Raw genomic sequence first — 21,467 nt, 5'->3', positions numbered from 1 at the left:
GAGAAAAAATGAGACAAAGGCAGAAAGATAGAAATGAGATATATTGTGGCGGATCTTGAAGACATGGATGAGATACTTGAATGATTTAGGCTGAGGGCCACTAAAGGAATTGTAGGGTGGTTGAACATGGTTAGAATGGTAGGCAAGATGGATTATTTTTGCAGCAGATACCTGGACTGGGGAGGAAGAGGCTTCAATAGCTGAGATGCAGGAGGAAAGAGGCTTGGAAAAGATTTGGGAAGCAAGGGTTGTTCTTAGATCACTAGGAGAAATGGCTCCTAGGTCAGAGAAAAATCTATTAAGATATTGGAAAACAACTGGAAATCAACTAAATGGTAAAACATATGACACCCTTATAGCATGAGATAAGCTAAGATGCTTGCACTGTTCATATCTGTGCTAATTTAACAACCTATAGGATCTGCTACAGGACTGAAATATATGTAAATAGTTAACAGATAAGGGCCTAAAGTGACATTGAAAGGTATTTAGATGCCAACTCCCACTGATTTCTGTGGGAATTAGGTGCCTAAATACCTTTGATGATCTGGACCAAATTGCCAGTCGATGCTGTTCAAGAATACGTTGCATTATTCCTGGCTTCTTGAATGCAGCTCTTTACATGGAGCTCTGACAAGGATCATTTTAGGTAGGGAAAGCCCAGTGTAACAAAAACCATCTCCACACAAATGACTGAAATGGAGTGTCAGAAGTAAGAGCCGACTCATGAAAAGGGGACAAATATAGACAAAACACATTTAAAGGTTCATCTAAATACTCTCACATGAAAAAGCTTTGTGCTCACTCAGACTGAGCCAGAGTCACAAAAAGAATAAAACTCCTTGACACATGATATGATTTTAAAACAAATTCTTCCCATTGCACCAAACAAAGCAGAAGGAGCCCAGGTAAAGGTGAGGAGAAGGAAAAGATTGGTCCAACACTTTAAACTGATGTGATTTTTCCCCCCATACACAAAACACCGTGCTCCTTGCTAACAGAAATGACTGCAACAGACTATTTGCATGAGTAAGAAGTGCAGGATTTTGCCCTGAGACTTTTTTTCAGACAGAATGTATCCTTAGAAGCTGATCTGGGGAACCTACTGTGGCCCTATGGATTTAAAAGAAAAAATCCCTGCTGTTTTATAGGAACAGCTTTTCAACCACATTACAAACACAAAAAACTCTTTGCATTCCATTCCTCAGTTCTCAGACACAATCCATATTGCACACATCTGGATGAATGAGTCACTCACTATCAGGGGACTTTGAAAAGATCTTTTTATTTTGTCATGTGTTCCTACAGAGAGCTTGAAGCAGCAACTATGGCACTCTTCCAGGAATTTGTATAACATAAGGGTTACTTCAGCTATCACTAGATCTTTGAAATCAAAGAGATGAAAAATGGAAGAGAACACAGTAAAACAACATTAGTGTAAAGTCAATAGTATCCTTTATTTACCATTCTGTCTACTAAGTTAAGAAACATTAACGAAAATATATTGAAACAACAAGAAGAATACACATGGAGAAAAACTACAGACAGCTAGCTTTTTCCAACCAGTGTCACTTTCTTATCGAAGTACAGATGTACAGAATATTTACTATATTGACCACAGTATGGAAAGGAGTCATCATTTCAGGGTCATAGCAACAGCATCAAGGCCCTGATTCCGTAAGGCACTAGGCATGTGAGTAGCCCCATTGGACTATTCACATGCTTAAAGTTAGGCATATGCTTAAGAAACTTGCTGAATTGGGGCCCAAACTTATTAGCCAACTTGCCTTCTGCAAAGGATAGAAGAATTAGCCTGCAGCCCATAATCTCCAGCCACCAACACAGTTTCTCCAAATGCAGAGATGCTCTACATCTTAAGTCTAAAGAAAGTATTTTATTCAAAACCTTGGTTGATTTCCTTTCTTGGTTCAGGATCCGCAAAATGGCAAATGCATCAGTGTGAAGACCAGAGCAAGATTTCCCTAACTTCTCTCCCTGTCTATTTACTTCTTTCCATAGTGGTGAGCTATCATTAAAATGGAAGCATTTTACTGAGGATGGAGAGAAGGACAATTTTACACAGTAAAAAATAATGAGCTAGAACCTCAGCTGGTGCAAATCAGTGTAGGTCTATTGTACTCAATGAAGTGACATTGATTTACACCACCTGATGCTCTGGCCCAGTAAATCTAGATATCAGTTGTTAGTCCCTGGGTGTGCCAATTTTAAAAAAAGTAACAATCAATTGCAACTAAAGCTTTATTTCTCTTGCAGCAAAAACAGCAAGGACCCAGCAAACTGCTTTTGAAAAAGATTATCTTGGAGAACTGGTACTGTGACTTTTTACTCATGTATGTTATTATTAAACAGTATTAAATTTCATTCTTTAAAAAAAAAAATTATGAAAAGTTGGAGCTTGGGATGTCAGTTTGCCCAATAAAATAGCTTGAAATTAAAGTCATGATCTTATAAATGTTTGTTACTGAAGGAGAAATCTATTACATTTTAAACAGAAAAATAATCTGTTAAATGTTAAACAAACCATGTAATGAATTGCCCTCAAAGTGGCAATGAGAGAGAGAGAGAGGGGACAGTAGAGGCAGGCAAAGGGGAACTAGTACAGTATAGTTCAAGATGACTTTGGGAAAGCAGAATGCAGTCCTATTGATCTTGCTATTCTGGCTTTTATGACAAAATACACTTAGCGAAAGGAAACTAGGAAAACTCCCATAAAAGTAATTCCAAGCACGTGTCTGCTTTTCCCATTAACATTTCATTGCTTTAGTGCCCGCTAATAAAAAGAAAATACTTCTCCTCACAACCATCTGATAAGTGAGTTAAGTAGAATGTCCACAGCAAACGTGAATCATGTCAGCTACGTCAAAATTATTAAAAAAAACATAATAATGTTCTTTCTGCAGATTCTAAAATGGCAGCATAAGCCCAGAATGCATTCAAGCCAATATTACTCAGAGTTATTCCATATGATCTTTTCTTTTAAAAGAAATTCGTAACAAAACGAAGAGGAACAGGGAGGGAAGCAGCCATGTGATTGAAAAATAGCAAATACATTAATGAAAACATTAAGAGATATATGCTGCCTTCTGTCCACAGCGGACTTTCCATTCATGCTGATAGACATTCCCCATGTGCCCAGATGCAGGGCCCTACTTTTGATTTATTTTGCAACATTCTTTTTAGAATAATTCTATTTAAAGATCTCCTGGACATGCACCTGACCCCACTCCCATTGAAGTCAAAGGGAGTGTTTTCATTGCCTTTAACATCAGTTAAACTGGGCCCCATGATTGTAGCATATATTATGATTTATTTGCCCACTACACAACAGTACACATGTTAATAATTAAGTGAGCCAAAGTGGTTAAATCTGGGTGCCTAAGCTGTGCCTGAAGATAAGTGTATATGCACCCATTTCATGTACATTCCCTAATGCACAAAAAAATTGCACTCACAATGTTTGGTGGCAAAATGCTACTGCAGCTCCAGAACAAAAGTAACTGAACTAGTGTTGTTAGTTCTGAGAGGAGTATGAACTGAGATGTGTAGTAAGGGCTTTTCAGAAGCACTCTACTTTGTTCTATCTCCCTTCCCATTTAACTCAATGAGAGTTTTACTATTGACTCCAATGGAGAAGAGTTAGGCCAAGGTGGAGTGCTTTTTAAAATCCTACCCATAACATATTTATGATATACTTAGAGAAAGACAAATATATCACAGCTCCCAGATCAGAGAGATGGCATAAACAGATTTCAGACTCACAACTAATCCATTAGATATGGCCCCTCCCAAGACCTTTGTATCTGTAGTTACAGCAGGCCCTTTGTGGGTTTCCCCCAGACAGTGGATCTAATTCTTTTAAAGCCCATGTAGTGGGTCACCATTCTTTGTAAGAGGGCTCTAAGTTTGCTATTACTGGACTGAGGTCCCATATTGCTCTAAAAATGTTACATCTACTGCTGGAGGCAGTCCCTGATCTAGGAGATACTTCGGCTACCTGTCCAGCAGCAACAAGTCCCAAGGCAGAGAGTTATAAAAATAACACCTTCTTCTTCATAGTTATTTTGTGGGGAGGGCAACTATCATTTTAAGCTTTAAAATTCTTTGGATTCCCAAATGTTAGAAATGCAATAATTCTTTATCAAATGCTAGCAATCAAACCCACCAAATTTCAAACCTAATACTATTAAACTCCCCAAAGTCCGAAATACCAGAAAGTTTAAAAACATATATGCACACCTTTAAATATGTACACATACTTAAAAATGAACATGTACAGACTCCCGTACTATAACCCCTTTTTAGAGGCTGGTGAATGGTGTGCGAAGAACCACATGGTGCAGGGATGTAGAGATCTCCCACTCCCTAACTCCCCTCCCGCCAAAGCAGAGGCATTCAATATCTTGCTTTTTAACAATAAAGATGTTGAGGAAGATAGAAGCTGTAAGTCTTGGGGAGCTGTAGGTTCCTATAGTATGTAGGATTTTCCCTTGGATGGTACTAAACCCAGAGATTTTACAAAGGACTGGGCCCTAAATTTAACCACATAGTGTGAAATCTTAGCCCAACGAAGTCAACAACAAAATTCCCATGGACATCACCGGGGTCAAGATTTCACACATGAAGTTCTATGGAAGAGTAGAACTTAGTATTGGGCACCAAGCACCTTTAGGTGCCTACAGATTTCGGGGGCAGCTGAGTGGGGGCTTTGTGAATCCCAGTGGGGCCTGATTATGGGATTGAAGTGCCTAAAGTGACAGTTAAGTGCTTAAGTCCTTTTGTATAACTAGTCTTGGAAGTCTTGTGTAAAGAGACTGGAGGATTTTTCCCTAAACATTAAGAATTCAGATTCCACAACTGTCCCCTGGTTTTGTTCCATATGTTAATGATGATTCATTCTTCATTCTTATGAGCAGCTAATAAACTATAAGCAACAAGAGCAGAAGACAGGAATGTCTGGCTGATAATTCACCCAACACAAGTATAACATAGACCTTGTTTGACTTTTGCAGCATGCTATAGAAATATCTATTTCCATATGTGGAAATTTGATTAGTAGTCCTTACAGGCAAAGTTGTAGTAGTTAGCTTCTATAACCACCGGCTAGGTCTTTTGTATGGCATTGTATAGCTACCAGTGATTTCCCCGTTTTGCATTGTGAATCCATAGGGACACTTGTTCTCCAAGCCTAGGAAACATTAACAAAATCTGAGCCCAGAGCAGGTGAGCCTTGTAGTCGAGACTGTGTAACAAACTCAGTAGTAGAAATTAATACATGATTTGTAGTACCTGATTCTCTATGGCCTTCCTGTTTTTTGGATCGCTGACAATTGAAAGCTGTAATTCTGCCATCTTTTTCATCTTGCTATCCATGTCAATCTTCTGGATAAGGCTCTTGGTCTGGTTTTTCAAAAGCCTGACAGTGTCCTCTTTCCCAAGTTTCTTTGCAAAGAGGGAAGCACAAGCAGAGTGTATTGCTGTAATCCAGTTTTCCAGGTCCGTCTGGCTTGTTGCCTACATAACAGATCAAGAAAGCAACATTCTAATCAAAGAGGAAAAATGGCACTTAGGTGATACTAAAAAGTTTTTGTCAGGTGCATTGATTTGTAAGAGCTTTATGCTTTAAATTAAGCATGTGTGTAGAGTTAAGTTAAGTAGGTTGCTGGTAGCCTTTTCTCCACTGTCTCATGGGGTATGTCTACATTATGATATGAAAAAACCCAGGCATGGCTGTGGCTGGCCCAGGTCAGCTGACTTGGGCTGTGGGACTATAAAATTTCAGTGTAGATGTTCAGGCTCAGTTTGGAGCCCAGGCTCCAAGACAAAGTGAGGCAGGAGGTCCCAGAACCTGAGCTCCAGTCTGAGCCCGAATGTCTACTCTGCGATTTTTAGCCCTGCAGCCTGAGCCCTGCAAGCCCGAGTCAACTGACCCAGGCTCTAAGACTCAGTGCGATGGGTTTTTTATTGCAATGTAGATGTACCCCATGATTGCTACACCCAGCCTTTTACTTCTGAGTCCTGCCAGGCCTGTGAGTGCCCTAGAATCAGCAAGCACAAGAGCACTTCTGAGAGTTGTGGAGGTGAAGTGATTTGTACGGATCAACCTTTCAGCCAGCTAAGAAGTAAAACTGGCAGGCTATGAAGACAAGTTTCCTCCAGTCTGACTTGGCCACAGGGATGGTGGCCACAAAAGTGATTTCTGAGGATAGGGGTCTGCATATTTGAACAAGCTCAAATTAGTGGAGGGAGCACAGCAGGACAAGGGAGGATGCATTTTTATGCATTTTATGTCTGCAAACATCAATTTAAAAAAATACAGCTTTGCAATAATGTATTTTTCCTTAGGAGGATGGCTGCATGTTATGAGCCTCTCCAATAACACAGACAGTGGTTAGTTTCCTTAGATTATTAACTACTTTTTTTGGGTTCCAAACGTCAACATTGAGCTGAAGCAAAACTCCCTTTGAGGCTAATGGAGTCAGGGGTGGGTCCATCTGTATGGAACTGTGGAGTGCTAATAATGTATCTGGATTTTGATAATACTGCTGATTTCCTATGAGTTGTAACGGGCGAACAATAGATGCCTTACAGCATAAGTTACGCTCCGTTTATTTTAACCCCATCCATTCCAGCCCCTCCATCATTTCTGTAGCTGTGGCTGGCTGAGTTCACTGATGAAGTATCATCATGCACCTGAATGGACCAGTGACAGACCTGGAGGATCTCTAAAATCATGACAGCATCAACAGTTATCATAGTTAACTATTGTTTTAATTTCATGCCTGCAGCCCTCCTCCTTGTCAGGACCAGACATTTCTCTCTCTCTTTTTTCCTCTATCTGAACATCATTGTTCTACTGTTACCTCTCAAAGTACACTTCTCACCTTAAGCTCACATTACATTTGGCTATCTAATTCTCGGGTCTCTTGACTGACTCTGATCATCTCCCCTGCTACACATCTGGGTTACCCTTCCTGTTCCCACCTCTTCTTACGTACCCCTTGCCTTTCCCTTCCCCAACGAGCAAAAAACAGCATTAATGGAGTGGAGAACATGGCGCTTGGTTTTCACTCAGTCCTCCCTCTGGCAAAAATCCCCATAAAACGTCAATGAAAGTTTTGCTTGAAGATGGGTTTGAGTGAAAGTCTGAGGTACAGACTAAGATTTAAACAAACATATATATAGTTTATTGCTATTAATCATGTTTATTACGAGGGCCAACCGAGAACAGGGCCCCATTGTGCTAGGCACTATACAAATACAGAGCAGCTGACTATCCTGTCCCTACCCTGCAGGGCTTACTATCTAAATAGATGGGACAGACACAGGGTGGTAAAGGAGTAGAACACACAGGCAGTGTGAACAAAGTGATTGTAGCCAACAGCATGTTAGTTTCACAATTTCTGGGAGCAGGAGGGAGGGTTTAGTTAGGAGGGGATCAGATAAATGGAGAGAAAAAGGAAGGGAAAGGGAGTGACAGAGACAGGGCAGTGGAGAAGAGGGTAAGAAGGGTAGATGTGGAATGAAACTAAGGTGAAGAGACTGTAAAGGAGCAGGAGGGGCAGGATGGCGCAAACAATCAATCAGCACAGGGCACATAACTAATTATATTATATATAAAGACATAAATAAAAAAATATTATCCTTACCTGAAATAGATACACATCTCCAAAAGAATTGCTGAGGCAAAACACATTTTCCTTCTTGGGATGTTCAGGGACAGACTGCACTATGCTGTCCTCTGCAAACAGAGCATATCTTGGTGAATTGTTCTGTTCCATGGAATTCCTGCCATAAGTCTCATAAAAGAGCAGGGTACAACCTTTGGGGAAAAAAAAAAGAGAGAGAGAGAGAGAGAGAGAGAAACAAAGTGAGGTTCCAAAGTTCTTTTACACTACATGCTGTAGGAATAAAGAATTAAGATGCAAGACACATGGCTGTCCACCATTGGAGTTTGAAAAAGAAGTATTACTAAACCAAGAGAAAGGCAAAGGTTAATGGTGGCTTTGTCAGAAAGAAGGGAAAACTGATAACTAATAATCAGGAAAAATGTTTTCTGAAAGACAGACTTGGGCTGAAAAAAAAATAAATTATAGCTTAGTAAACTTTGAATGCCAAAATGCTAGAGCAGTGGTTCTCAACCAGGGATCTGGAGTCCCCCAGGCAGCCGCGAGCAGGTTTCAGGGGGTCCGCCAAGCAGGGCCAGAATTAGACTTGCTGGGGCACAGGGCAGAAAGCCAAAGCCCCACCACATGGGGCTGAAGCCCGGGACCCTGAGCCCCACCACTTGGGACTGAAGCTGGAGCCTGAGCAATGTAGCTTTGTGGGGGCCGCTGTGGCATGGGGTCCCAGACAACTACCCTAACATCAGCCCTGGCTTTTGTATGCAGAAAAGCAGTTGTGGGCCCCAGAGTTTTTATTGCATGGGGGGGCGGAGGAGGCGGTTCAGAAAGAAAAAGTTTGAAAACCCCTGTGCTAGAGCACATAGAAAGGCTGCTCAGCTGAAGAAGCTGTTGTGTTTATTTAATAATTTGTGGAGCCAGTTCTCTCTCACTCAGTCACCTGGGAAACCTTAATATTTGCTAAAGGGGATTAGCAGATGCTCAGTACTTTTGAATTTCAAATATGTACAAAATGAGTAAGCATCTCTGGAGATTAACTTTGGTTCCCTTGTTTCTATCTGCAAATTCTGTAGTCAGACACTGTTCACTATCCAAATAACTTGGATGTTTTAAAGGATTTCCCTTTCTTGGACTGCATTCTCAGTTTTTCAGATAGAATGACATGCCAGATAGCAGATTGCCACATCTGCATCCTGGAACTAAAACTCAGTAACTAAGCTGATAATCATACATATAACAAAGAGACGGTTAGGGGTGACCCGATCACAGTCTATAAGTACCTACATGGTGAAGAGAAATTTGATAATAGAGAGGTCTTCAATCTAGCACACAAAGGGTATAACAAGATCCAATACCTGGAAGTTGAAGATACACTAATTCAGACTAGAAGTGAGGTGCAAATTTTTAACAGTGAGGGTAATTAATCACTGGAACTATTTACCAAGGATTGTGGTGGATTATCCATCACTGGCAATTTTTAAATCAAAGTTGAATGGATGTTCTAAAAGATATGCTCTCATTTAAACAGGAATTAATTCAGGAAATTCCTATGGCCTGTGTTATACAGGAGGTCAGACTAGATGATCACAATGGTCCCTTCTGGCTTTTTAATCTATTACTATATATCTGTCCTGAACTATAGAAATATACAGTAAAGGGTTTGAAAGGGAGCCAAACAAGGATTAACATTCTACCTTTTTCCACTGTTTTTCAAATTAAGAGGCACTGTCATGCAGTGTAGGCCGAAAATGTAGGTTTTGCCAGAAAGTGGTGATTGTGAGAATAGTGGTGCATCTTTATGTGTGTGCGCGCATGCATGTGCACTTATGGTGGTGTGATGGGGATGTCATACAACCCTAATACAAATAGAAATGTTTCAGTTTTACATATGCTTTTTAAAAAAAAAAAAAAAAAAAAAACCTGAAAATAGATTTCCTCCCCCATTTTTAATGTTCCCCTGACTAGTGTTGGAAATCCAAAATCACAGCATTCTAGTTCTTGAGAACTGGAGGTGCAACCTAGGTCACCAAGTGTAGATGTAAAACCAGCTCCAGCTTTAAACGTCCTCACTATTCAGGGTTGTTTGGATTCTGCTCTCCATTTTAACCCATTACAGCCATCGGTGCATGCTGGCTGTTAAGGACTTATGGAGTTTGGAGCCAATGTTCTGGTTGTGACCCATCTCTATAGAGAATTAAGAGAAACAAAAATTAATCTGACCAGTCTCATTTCATTTTCTAGTGTGAATTAAATGTAAACAGTAAATTCATAAATTAGCACCCAGGTGGCCTGAGTGCTGGGTTGACACTCAGAGGAAAGAATTCTCTCCCTAGTATACCCCACTGAGGGCACTCCAGTCCAATAGCTGGAACAGTCTACACAGCCATTTGTGTGTCCTTCACTACCAACACACACACACACAGAGGGTGTCTGACACAACTGACCAGTATAGCCGCAGCTTTGTCCCCAGCCTGCTATGCTCTGCTTCCCTATACAATAGAGCCACACTAAGGGCACTGTGCAGATGCAGTGACAGGGGGCATGATTTGCTCTGAAATAAGAGGCATTGCACCTAGTGTAGTCACTTATAGCTCAGCAGAGTGGGCATAGCAGTACCAAATCCAAATTCCCCACTTGCATACATCAGCAGCAGCGTTTTACAGCCACTATGCACGCACACATTGCACAGACATAAATGACCACATAAAATGCAAGGAAGGTGAGAACTGGGTTAGAGGTTTAGAATTCAAGCCTAGTTTTAATGGGTTGGTGCTTTGTTCCTGTATATATTTCCCAGTTTTCTTCAGTCAGAGAGCACTGTACCATCTCAAAGTATTTTTGACTTATCTGGATTTATTGTTGTTTATAAAAAGTATAATTATATTATTTTAAAATTCTTTCTAATATCCTTAAGGTGTTATAAGAACATAAGGAAGGGTATTTCAATCCATATTTTTATCCTGATAGTTTTTCACTAATTTTAAGTTTTTCAGAGGAGCAGGGCATGTTTTAGAGTTCAGCCACGTAACAGCAGAACTATGGATAAGTCCACACATTCTCTCTACTCCTGATGCTGCACTGGAACTGATTATAGTCTATGTGTTTTGATCAAAGCTTATACTCAGGGGGAACTGGTGGGAAAGCAAGTTCCCTTGTTAAAATAAATTAATTAGAGGGGACAGATGGGAAGGACAGTTCCCCTTGTTAAAGGTTTACTATTCAAGCTCAGGTCTTGTCAGCACACTAAGTAAAGTGGAGGCCTCAGGACACTGATAAATCCAAGTTTGGCAGGTAACCAGAAGGTTGTAAGCCTTTTCCATATTTATAATTAAACACATATCAACAGAATGCAGAGAAACATGCTGTTCTCATTCACATACGTGGCTCTTTTAAAAATGTATTTAAAAATATCTTGGTTATTTAAATTTCCAGAATAAATTAAACCAAGATTTTATCAAAATCTACACAAGGAGTTCTGAAGCAAGTTTCTTGATCTTAATATAGTACGCTATATAAATTAAATAAAAGAAGGCGGCCTTGAAATCCACACAGACAAATTTATTTTGGCAACAAAAATCTTTGCAAGACAAGTAAAGTGTATGTATGAAAAAGGAAATGAAGGAAATGTCTATTTATGAACAACTAACAAAGACAAAAAGATCCAGCACCATGAAGGTAACTATAACACTAATCCCATGTGAAAAGCACTCAAGATACAGTAATAGGACTCTCACAAAACAAGTGTAACAAACTGGATTTGTGCTGGAAATGGCCCACCTGATGATCACTTTAGATAAGCTATTACCAGCAGGACAGTGGGGTGGGAAGAGGTATTGTTTCATATTCTCTGTGTGTATATAAAGTCTGCTGCAGTTTCCACGGTATGCATCCGATGAAGTGAGCTGTAGCTCACGAAAGCTCATGCTCAAATAAATTGGTTAGTCTCTAAGATGCCACAAGTACTCCTTTTCTTTTTGCATATACTTAGCCTAAGGTGTTTTGTTGGTACTTTAAGAAATCTTTCAAAAGACAGATTAAACTCATATTTACACTTCAGTGTCTAAACAAAGGTGAGGAAAGGGTGGTATTCAGATACTGCTTTTTCTCTTTACATATGCTATTTGCAGGCGTGATTCATTTTACTGCCTCGGTCTAGTGATAAAGACAAGTGATGTAACCTGTTAATTAAGGCTTTGTCTACACTGGACTTTCATCTGTAAAACTTCTGTCATTCAGGGGTGTGAAAAAACACACCCCAAATGACAAAAGTTTTACTGATGAAAAGTGTTGGTGCGAACAACGCTTTGTCTGCAGGAGAGCTCTCCCACCCACAAAGCTACCGCCTCTCGCTGGGGGTGAATTTTTTTTTTTTTTGGGTCAGTGGAAGAGCTCTCTCCTGCTGACAAAGATCAGCTATCGTGCACACCTTTTAGCGGCACAGCTGTCGCAGCACAGCTGTGTCGCTAAAAGGTGCATAGTGTAGACATAGCCTCAGTCTGACTGCATTTTGATTGCTTAACAACAGATCTCAGAATTATCGTGCAGAATTATTGTATTTTTTTCTTTCCTGCTGGTTTACTTTGTATGAGTTAACATTGCAACATTTTGAACACCACCAATACTTACAGCACAGAATTTATTTTTCTTCAGGTCTAGACCCATGCATGGGTCAGGTAATAATTTTGAAAAGTGAAACCTGTGGGAAGGTTATTCTATTCTCTCCTCCAGCCTCAAATATGCTAGGAAACTATTTACTTTGACTATTTCCTTACTTATTAACTTAGCATTATATTAACTAAAAGGCAATTCCCAGCAGTATAATCTATACAATTTAGGAAATCACCTGTTAAATTCCTCTGCCTCCCCAAACAAGTCGTACGTTGATTTTCCTCCACATATTTGCTGACACCCATCCGCTGCTGGTAATACACCTACTTCCTCCATTACAATCATTAGTAAATGTGCAACCTTAGCTCTGACCCAACAAACATCCACCAACCCACAAACAGCGTTTTCCCCCCAACAGATTGGCTCCACACTGTGCTGTTTCATAGTAAGGGAAGCACACCCAAAGCTGAAGGTGCAAATGTAGGCCCACTTTTAGGAAGGTACTTAAGCACATGCCTATTTTTAAGCATGTGAGTAGACGACTTGTGTACTTAAAGTTAGTCATGGACTTAAGTATCTACCTGAATTAGGCTTTGTCTACACTACAGACCCTACAGCTGTACCCATGCAACTGCACTGCTGTAAGGTTTCCCGCGTAGCTACTCTATGCTGGTGAAAGTGGTCCCAGTGGCATAATTAAACCACCCTTAACAAGTGGCAGTAGCTATGTCGACAGGACAGTGTCTCCCACCAACATAGTGCTGTCCACACCGGCACTTCTGTTGGTGAAACTTTTGTCAGTCGGAGGAATGTTTTTTCACACTCGTGATCAACAAAAGTTTTACAGACAAAAGTGCTAGTGTAGACAATGCCTAAGGTCTTCAGGGGCTGAGTTTCAGTTCAAAACGTTATCTAGGTTTCATTTTAAAAGACCACCAAACAATGGATAGCACCTGTGTTGGCAGGTTAAAAGAGTTTAACAATGATTTACCTTTGAGTGTTATCCAATACTGTTTCCACTTTCTCCGTGCAACCAGCTCAAGTTTTTTCTCCTTCTGTAGAGTTACCAACGGCTTGAAGAAGAGCCACCCAGCTTTGCGCACAACTCCTTGTTCTCTCTCATACAGCAGATCCAGTTGCTCTAAGGAACTGAATGATTCACTGCTGGAGTCCTCTGTGTCTGTTGATGTGTCCGTATTCTCAGCGTTAGTCCTGCTCATGTCCAGCTCCCGCATGAAGTTTTCGTAAATGTTCTGCCGCAGGGCATCACTGCTGATTGCATTAGTGGATTCACTTCTCTGGGGCAGAATATGGCCAGAGCCAGGTGACCACAGTAAACCAGACAGCTGCGAAGGTGACAGAGTGTCCGTAGCAAGGTTATCAATTCTGCTGTCGAAGTACTCACTCAGATCCTTGGATTTTGGCTCCTGTAAATAATGCAAATTGCAAGTAATCTATGGCGAAGAGACATATTGTCTTGTTTCATGTTTTGTCATTGCAAACTCCATCACAGCATGCCTGCTTTCACCATGATGGTGCCTGTTAATCTTAGCAATCTTTGCTACTGTCAGTACTACTGCAACATTTATGTTCAACAGAATCCCAATAAGTATAATTGCCAAACCAGCAGTGTTTCCTGACTCAACAGGCCTTTAAAAAAAAAAAAGTCATAGAACTCCTTGATAATTGCTGTGAGTTGATTTCCAACAGCCCAATGGGCATTGTGAATAGAACCACATACCTCTGACAACCGTGAATTCACCTTTTTTCTGAGCATCGTGAAACAGGGACATTGTCTTTTACACCCCAACCTGACTATAATAGTAACACTGAGAACAGGGGTTTTATAATGGGTGAAATTAAATTCAATCTAGGTAGCAAGGTTTCAATATCTGACCATTTAAAAACTTTGGATCTTTGGATTAACAGATGTAAGCTGATTACTTTAATGGAGCTAGGCTCATTTTGCCTCCTGAGGATCTGAAGAATGTCAGTCTGAAATATTTTTAAACCCATTGAATTCACCATCTACCAACCAAGATAAATGTGCTCAACTTTGTTTTAAAACTAAGAGAAAGTGTATTGGATGATTTGCACAAATCCAGGTTTTAAAATGCAGTGGTGTATATTTTCTAAAGATTGTAGACATTGCTATTTCAGTGGGGGCTTGACTCCCAGATCCAGCAGTATATTATGAAATCCATTTGTATTACTCATGCTTGTATGATGCAATTTCATTTCTTCTGCAATAGAGCAGGGCAGTTCCCTTTTAAGCTCTTTGAGATGACTGTTCTACATATGATTTTAATTCCACATTGGTGATGTGGAATGTTCACTCATTCCTGCAATAGTCTGGCTACATGGAAGTTCCGAGCCTCATGGCCTGACTCAGCAAGGTGCTGAGCACCCTTACTTCAGTGGGCACTCATGGGTCTTAGTATTTCACAAGATTGAGCTCTTCAAGCTAATTTCCACTGTCAAAGAGAACCATTCCACCAATCTGATGGGAGGATTTATCTCCCATCCAACTGTATTTTACTGATATTCTTAAAAAATAGATTATACTTAAAGAATAAGCGAGAGAGAAACTATTTGCTGTCTTTTGTATGGGGGAAAAAAAAAATCTAACAAATTTTACTTGAAAATACCCAGTGGCTGTAAATAGCTCAACCAGAAGCACAACTATTACCCAGGAAAGTGTTATTTTTTGCTCAAGTTTACACTGCTTCTATAGTAATATTTATTTGCACTCTGACTTCTACATATGGATAAAGTAAACAAACACTGGTCTCCTGTGAACTAGTCGCACCAGAAGCTTGGAAAGCAGCTGCACTTTTTTTCCACATCCTAGATGCGGCACATCTAAAATGTACTGGAAGAAGCTGCGTCATGTTTTGATAGTATGATGACCTCCAATGTAAAGCCAAGAGCAACAGGGAGATCCCATGCCGTTGCAGATTTCACAAGAAAGGTCATTTTTCAGCAGTAGGCTCAAAAATGCCAGATTTAATTTAAAGATTATGTTCCAAGACAATACATTTAAGTTTGAACCTGGAAGAAACCCTTCTAACATCTAAATCTTTTAGATGTGCTCAGCAAAATAGGTGCAGCTTTCCTATAAGCGTGTATAGTTTCAGCATGTAATTGATCTCTATCCTTTCCACAAAGCTTACGACGATTAGGACTTAGTCTCAGAGCACTAAAACAACAACATAACACATATTGATCCATTTGGCACATTCCTCAGAACGGGACAGCGAAAAGCCAGCCTGGCCCAGAAGGAGCATTTACCAAGGGGTAAATCACTCTATGAAGTCAGCTGAGTATAAAAGTGGCTTGAGATCAGAATCAAGGGCTTGGCTACACTTGCGAGTTAGAGCGCATTAAAGCAGCCCCAGTTGCCCTAGCTCACTACCCGTCCACACTGGCAAGGCACGTAGAGTGCATCTGGTACTTCACCTTGGCGAGAAGATTAATGCTTGTTGTGCCCTGGCTGAAACACCTGGACGTTAGTGCGAACGAGGTGTTGCATTACTGTGCTCTGATCAGCCTCCGGAAACATCCCATAATCCCCTTAAGTCAAGTGGCCACTCTTGTCATTGTTTTGGAATTGCTGCAAGAATGCGGATATGCCCTTTGAAAGCTCCATTTCTGACAACTGGCATGCTTATCTGCTCCAAGACAAAGCAACCATTACTGTGGAATGCTGTGTGTGTGAGAGAGGGGTGGGCGGGGGAGTCTGCTGCTGTCTGAACTTACAAGACAGCATGCTGACATGCTCTCAGCCCCCCAAAAACCCACTCTCTCTCCCCCCACACACACACAACACACTCCCTGTCACACTCCACCCCACCTCCCCCATTTGAAAAGCACAATGCAGCCACTTGCATGCTGGGATAGCTACCACAATGCACTGCTCTCTGTGGCCGTTGCAAGAACTGCTAACGTGGCCACACCAGTGCGCTTGTAGCTGTCAGTGTGGACAGACTGAAGTGCTTTCCCTACTGCGCTCTACGAAGGCTGGTTTAACTCAAAGCGCTGTACATCTACAAGTGTAGCCATGCCCCAAGTTGAGTGTCTGAAGTTCATTCCTGCAGATGGAGGCAGGAGTAATCCTAAATTCCAATGAAAGTGAGAGGGAATGAATATCCTAATATGCAGATTTGGGTGAGAGTTGGGTTCATATTATTTGGATAGTTGAGACTATTTGGAATTAGAAAAAAATGACAATGGATATAAAAGATTTAAGATGTGAGCTATATTGAGCAAGGGAGAGAAGGCAGCAACATTCTCACCAGTGCAAGTGGAGAGGCAAGATTTAAAGAATATATATATATATATATATATTATGCATGTCCCTGCAAAATGATTGTATTCCATTGATCACACAACTCCTGGCCTGACTCCAGGCACTGAGTAGCTGCAAATCTCTGGTAAGATTTGGGAATCTCCATTTCCCCTTTCTTTAATCCAGTTTTGGCACAGGCACATGCTGAAACATTGGCATTTCAATACTTTCTTATTGCTCTTCAGAAGCAATCAGCTTCCTACAAAAAGACCAATTTTCAGTTTATTTAAGGAATATATTGTTAGGTTTGCAAATCACTAATAGGGCCTCGTTTGGGGCCCACTAAATTAAGGGCAAGCCATGCCACTAACTGGTTATAAACTCCATTAAATTTGTCAGACAGGGACTCGAGCCCCAAACCAATACTACTTTGAGAACTTTTGTCTCTCTAGGGATCCATCTACACTACCACTGTAACCAAGTGACAGCATAGCTATCCCCTGAGCCAGTTACAACATGTTTAAAATTGGTAAAGTGGAAAGGACCCAGCCAAGCCCTCACAAACAAACTACATCTATGGACAAGATGCTACACGTTTTAACCTGTTGTTGCTAGAGTCCTCATCTCAAAGACAGTTGTTCTCTGTTACTCAAGCCCAGCATTTTCAAAGTAAGATACTATAATTAGGATTGGGGTTGATTTCCTTTCACCAGGTCTGGTTTGATACAGACTCACCAGCAACATTTCCCTGCTGTTGGGGAAGTCAGTGAGTCTCTTCACTATGTATACACAGCTGGTACAAAACAGCCATTAATCCCTTACCGAATATCATTCTGAAAATGTTGTAATTAACTAATGCATAACAAAAGGGCTATGTTGCAGACATCGTATTTAGAGCCTGATGTGAACTTTTATAAAAATCTAAATATTCAGTGCTGTTTATATCAATGAAGAAACCTCGGGTAAAAAGCTAAAGCACTTTTTATTAATTCAGTTTTTTCCTGTTTTCTAACTAACAAGTGAGTGCTAAGGTAAGGTTTCAAGAAACTTGAGGGCTCCATAACAACTCTCAAAAAGTCTTAAGTAAGGTAATGAACCAGCTGAGCAGCCTTCAGTTTCCCAGAGCCAAATTCTGTGGCTCTCTTGCAATTTACACAGGCAACCCTCAGATTAACCTGATTTCTTGGCACAAACTGGTCCTTAATATTATATGCCGTGCCTTGAAGTCAGTTTGGCTCACACATTGGTTGTGGTATGGAGTGAGGAGGAGCTCCAGGAAGATTATGCCACAAAATGGCATAATGCCTACCAAATCTTCCCAGCACATTGGGGAAGCACAGTTGCTGCATCATCCCTTAGAGGGAGCAACGTGTGATCTCCTATTTAGCTAGATAATACTGCCGGATGGTCTGAAGATGTACTGGTACATGGCTCTGCCTCCTCTCTGCTCACCTTGGTGGTGGCTTGCATCCCTGTAGTTTTAGAAGGGAGCAGTCCCTAAACTGAAGAGAGCACAGAGAGCACAACTTTGGCCAGCCCTTTCATGGGAGGCATTATGGGAGTGAGGGAAGTTTCTGCATATCCCATTTGTGTGTTCTTAGAAGGCCAGGCACAGTCTGGCCTTTACGGAGCTGATTCTGGGACCTAGAGCAGGAGACAGGAATTTCAGTCTCGATCACAGCTATCCTCAGTTCCCATTGATGGGATTAACCTTAAACTGTTCTAAAGAGACACCCACTAACTAACCAGATGGCACTTCAGTTTTGATACCCAGAGAATTATGTAGCCAGGTTCATACACAGGAAGAAGACAGCTAGATAATAACATCTCCATAAAACACTTACAGGTTTAACCAAAAACCCCGTTGTCTACATTTGGATTTGGAGATATAACTGGGTTGTCCTTTCCTAACTTGAGAGGGATAACAGCGAACACTGGTGATGAGGGGGAAAAAATTTACAAAAGATATTTACAACGTGCACATTCCCATGTTTCAGGATTTGTTTTACTGCACTTTTCAGATTATTTTTACAGACATTTTCAGGGCTACAAATTATGTTTTGATCTACAGGATCAGATATCTCTTTGTTTTAACACTGAAACTATTTTAAAAGCTCTAGTCCATCTCATGAAAATCCAGTGACTTGAAAATCTATTCACTGATGTATTTGCTTCCATAAATGACAATTTGAGATAGCTGGAATTTTCACCAATCATTGAGTAGTCTTATGGGAAAAACAAAATACAGGCATTATACTAATGGAAGGTGTCTACAGCTCTCAGTACTAGACTTTAGGATGAGTTTTTCCACATACCTGCAGTTTTCTTTTCTTTCTAGAGAGGCTTCCTGTCCAGTCACTGATGCGTCGCATCCTGCTTTTTAATGTATCCTTCTTGGAAGCATCTTCGTTTAGGGGTTTGGATTTTCTACATGGGAGAGTATAAGAAGAGTACTGTGCGGGGCCTCTGTGTTCCACCCTAGAGGGAACATCAATGTCTGAGGCAAAAGAAACACGGTTGCTTAAGCTGGCATGAGTGCCAATGTATTCATCAGACAACCTGAGATCTGAGGATGGGCTGCCTTCTAAATTTGTATCCTTATATAGATCGCGGAGGGAGGAGAGAGATGAACTTTGGTTGAAGGACTTTTTCCTGTCATTTGTGGGGAAACTGGCATGAATCCTTGTATCCGGAGTGCTCCTGGTCAGGTAGGAGCCATTCAGCTCATTGATATCCCCATTGTTTCCCCAGGGAGAGTCATACCATGAAGATTCTGAGCTTAGGGAGCTTCCTTTACTGGATCTAAGTCTTGAGTCAGTGGGAGATAGACGATGACTTGAAGTGTCATCTGTACTGGAGTTCCTCCTCACATCTAGCAGGTCATTAGATTTGGATTCTAAAGTAGGTGAGTACCTCAGCAGCTGGACTGGTCCTTTGGATTCCTCTGTAGAGTCTTTGTTGTTGCTACTGTTGTGAAACTCAACCTTTAAACAGCCATCCAGTTTCCCCAGTGTTTTAATGAGAACTTTGGGGCTCCTCCTGTCATCTGGTGGTGAGGTTGATGCTAGGCTCTCATTCTTTCCATAGCAATTTAAAATATGTCCACTGCATTCCCTGGAGGCAACATGATTACTTGCAACTTCAAGGCCAATATAATGGAAACCATTCTCGGGAAAAAATGCCGCATTGCTTCCCTGGCAGTAGTTCCCTGTGTTTGTCCTGTGTTTGGCATGGATACTGCTTTTAGAGGCCTTTGCCACTGTGTCACTGAGCCTCGGTGAATAAGGCTGGTTACTCTTGAAGTGAGAGAGGCAGCTTCTGGCTAGTGATCTCGATTTGTAGCTAGTGCTACTGCTGCTGTGTCCCCATCCATGCAAGGAGCAAGACTTTTCACAGCATTCATGCGAACGATGAATTTTCAGAGAACATGGTTTCTGCTTGGCACCAGATGCAGCATTAGCGTGATTTTTTGATCCATGAAGGCTGTACTGGCTTTCTGAATTCCCCATTTTCCACTAAATTAAGAAAAAAAGTTTCATTAGTATCAGTGGCCAGAAGATGAAGAACTAAGATGAATAGAGCACTTTTACACTCTAGACTTTTTTTTATTGTATGAAACAACTTTTTTTTAAAATAGAGTCAATAACCATTTTCAGTATTTAATAATTTTTTTTTCAGTGGGTGGGGAGGTGGTCAGGAAAGCTCATTCTGTGTGTGGTTTGTTACCCTGCTATAAAGCTACCAAATGCTGGCGTCTAACCCCATTGAAATCATTTCAACACCTCCCTCTTCCCACACCCCCTGGCAACATCTTCTTCTTCTAACTTGTAAACCTTTAACTCCCAAGAAAAATTGCATAACGAAAGGGAAACAACAGGATAATCACTACTTAGATGTACAGTGAACTGTACTTTCAGAAAACCCCTTCTGCCAGGAGACACGCAAACTGCAGTTTCAGCTTGACTAGCTTCTGTGAAATAAAATGTTCCTTCAATAAATTGTTCAGTAAACCCCTACACATGATTAAAAAGAGCCAATGGGGTGGGGGGGGGCCTTGGGTTTTTTGAATAGCTTTATCCCTCATTTCAATACAAAGCTGCACCATGTTTGTTCAGCACACAGAAGTTTAGAAGCTCACTCCACAAAAGGTACTTGAGCAATCCTTGCTGACTTAAAGTAGCATTTACAGGAGAAGTTCAATTGCTGGTGTGAGAAGGTTGTACAATCTGGCCCCATATAAGTGCACTTGAACATAAAAGGCCCAAGCTGGCCCATCCTTACTTTTGTTTCAAACTCCAGTGGCTGCAATATACATACAAAGGACAAAGAATGTTTTGAACAGATAAAAAACAAGTCATCCTAAACTGTGTTTTCAATGTTGAAATAGTAACTAGTGCTTCTCTTCATATTAACTTTCAGACTGGACTTGTGTAGCCTCCTTACAAGCTTCTGAGAATCCACATTTTTTTTTTTACATTTATTTTGAAACCCTCCCTACTCCACCCTATTTATTTTTCATTACGTATTTTGGTATACAGTTTAGTATGAAATAAAAACAGAAATACCTCTAGAATCACCATTAAATGTGGGTGCAATTAGCAATCAGTGTGCTTTGCATTGTCCTAATAGCTAGCCACCACACTTTCCAAAAACGGGATGGCATTCCATGAAAACTTTCTGGAAAATACAAATAAGGAAAAAAATCTCTCAGTCAAATATATTTACATATACTTTACCTCTGCTATCAGATAAATCAACATAAAAATAAGACAGAGCACAAAAATAGAGAGAAGAGAATTGGTTAAGAGTCTTTATATTTCAGCTACATATTCCTATACACTATGTTTGTTAAATTATTGCAATAGAACCTAATATTGGGATGTTTTCTAATTCTTTCTTACTCCCCTTTCAGTGATGAACTGGCACAAACT

The 21,467-nt window shown here is 40.6% G+C and overlaps 1 protein-coding gene across 1 annotated transcript in view; it reads right to left on the bottom strand.

Annotated features, from left to right (window-relative positions):
* The window catches only part of TIAM2 (TIAM Rac1 associated GEF 2), a 104,629-nt gene extending 83,422 nt beyond the window's left edge, over positions 1–21,207 (bottom strand). The window contains exons 1-5 of the mRNA XM_073337719.2: positions 21,102–21,207; positions 18,852–20,051; positions 13,240–13,675; positions 7,668–7,840; positions 5,308–5,532 (exon numbers count right to left, since the gene is read on the bottom strand). Of these exons, the coding sequence (XP_073193820.1) occupies positions 5,308–5,532; positions 7,668–7,840; positions 13,240–13,675; positions 18,852–20,051; positions 21,102–21,116 (2,049 nt within the window). The 5' untranslated portion in view covers positions 21,117–21,207. The remainder of the gene's footprint in view (positions 1–5,307; positions 5,533–7,667; positions 7,841–13,239; positions 13,676–18,851; positions 20,052–21,101) is intronic.
* Between the last annotated feature and the right edge of the window lie 260 nt (positions 21,208–21,467).

The sequence above is a fragment of the Lepidochelys kempii genome, chromosome 3, assembly GCF_965140285.1.
Source record: "Lepidochelys kempii isolate rLepKem1 chromosome 3, rLepKem1.hap1, whole genome shotgun sequence".
NCBI classification, from domain to species: Eukaryota; Metazoa; Chordata; order Testudines; family Cheloniidae; genus Lepidochelys; species Lepidochelys kempii.
Note: the sequence above shows the minus strand (reverse complement) of the source record. Positions and strands in the feature narration are given on the sequence as shown.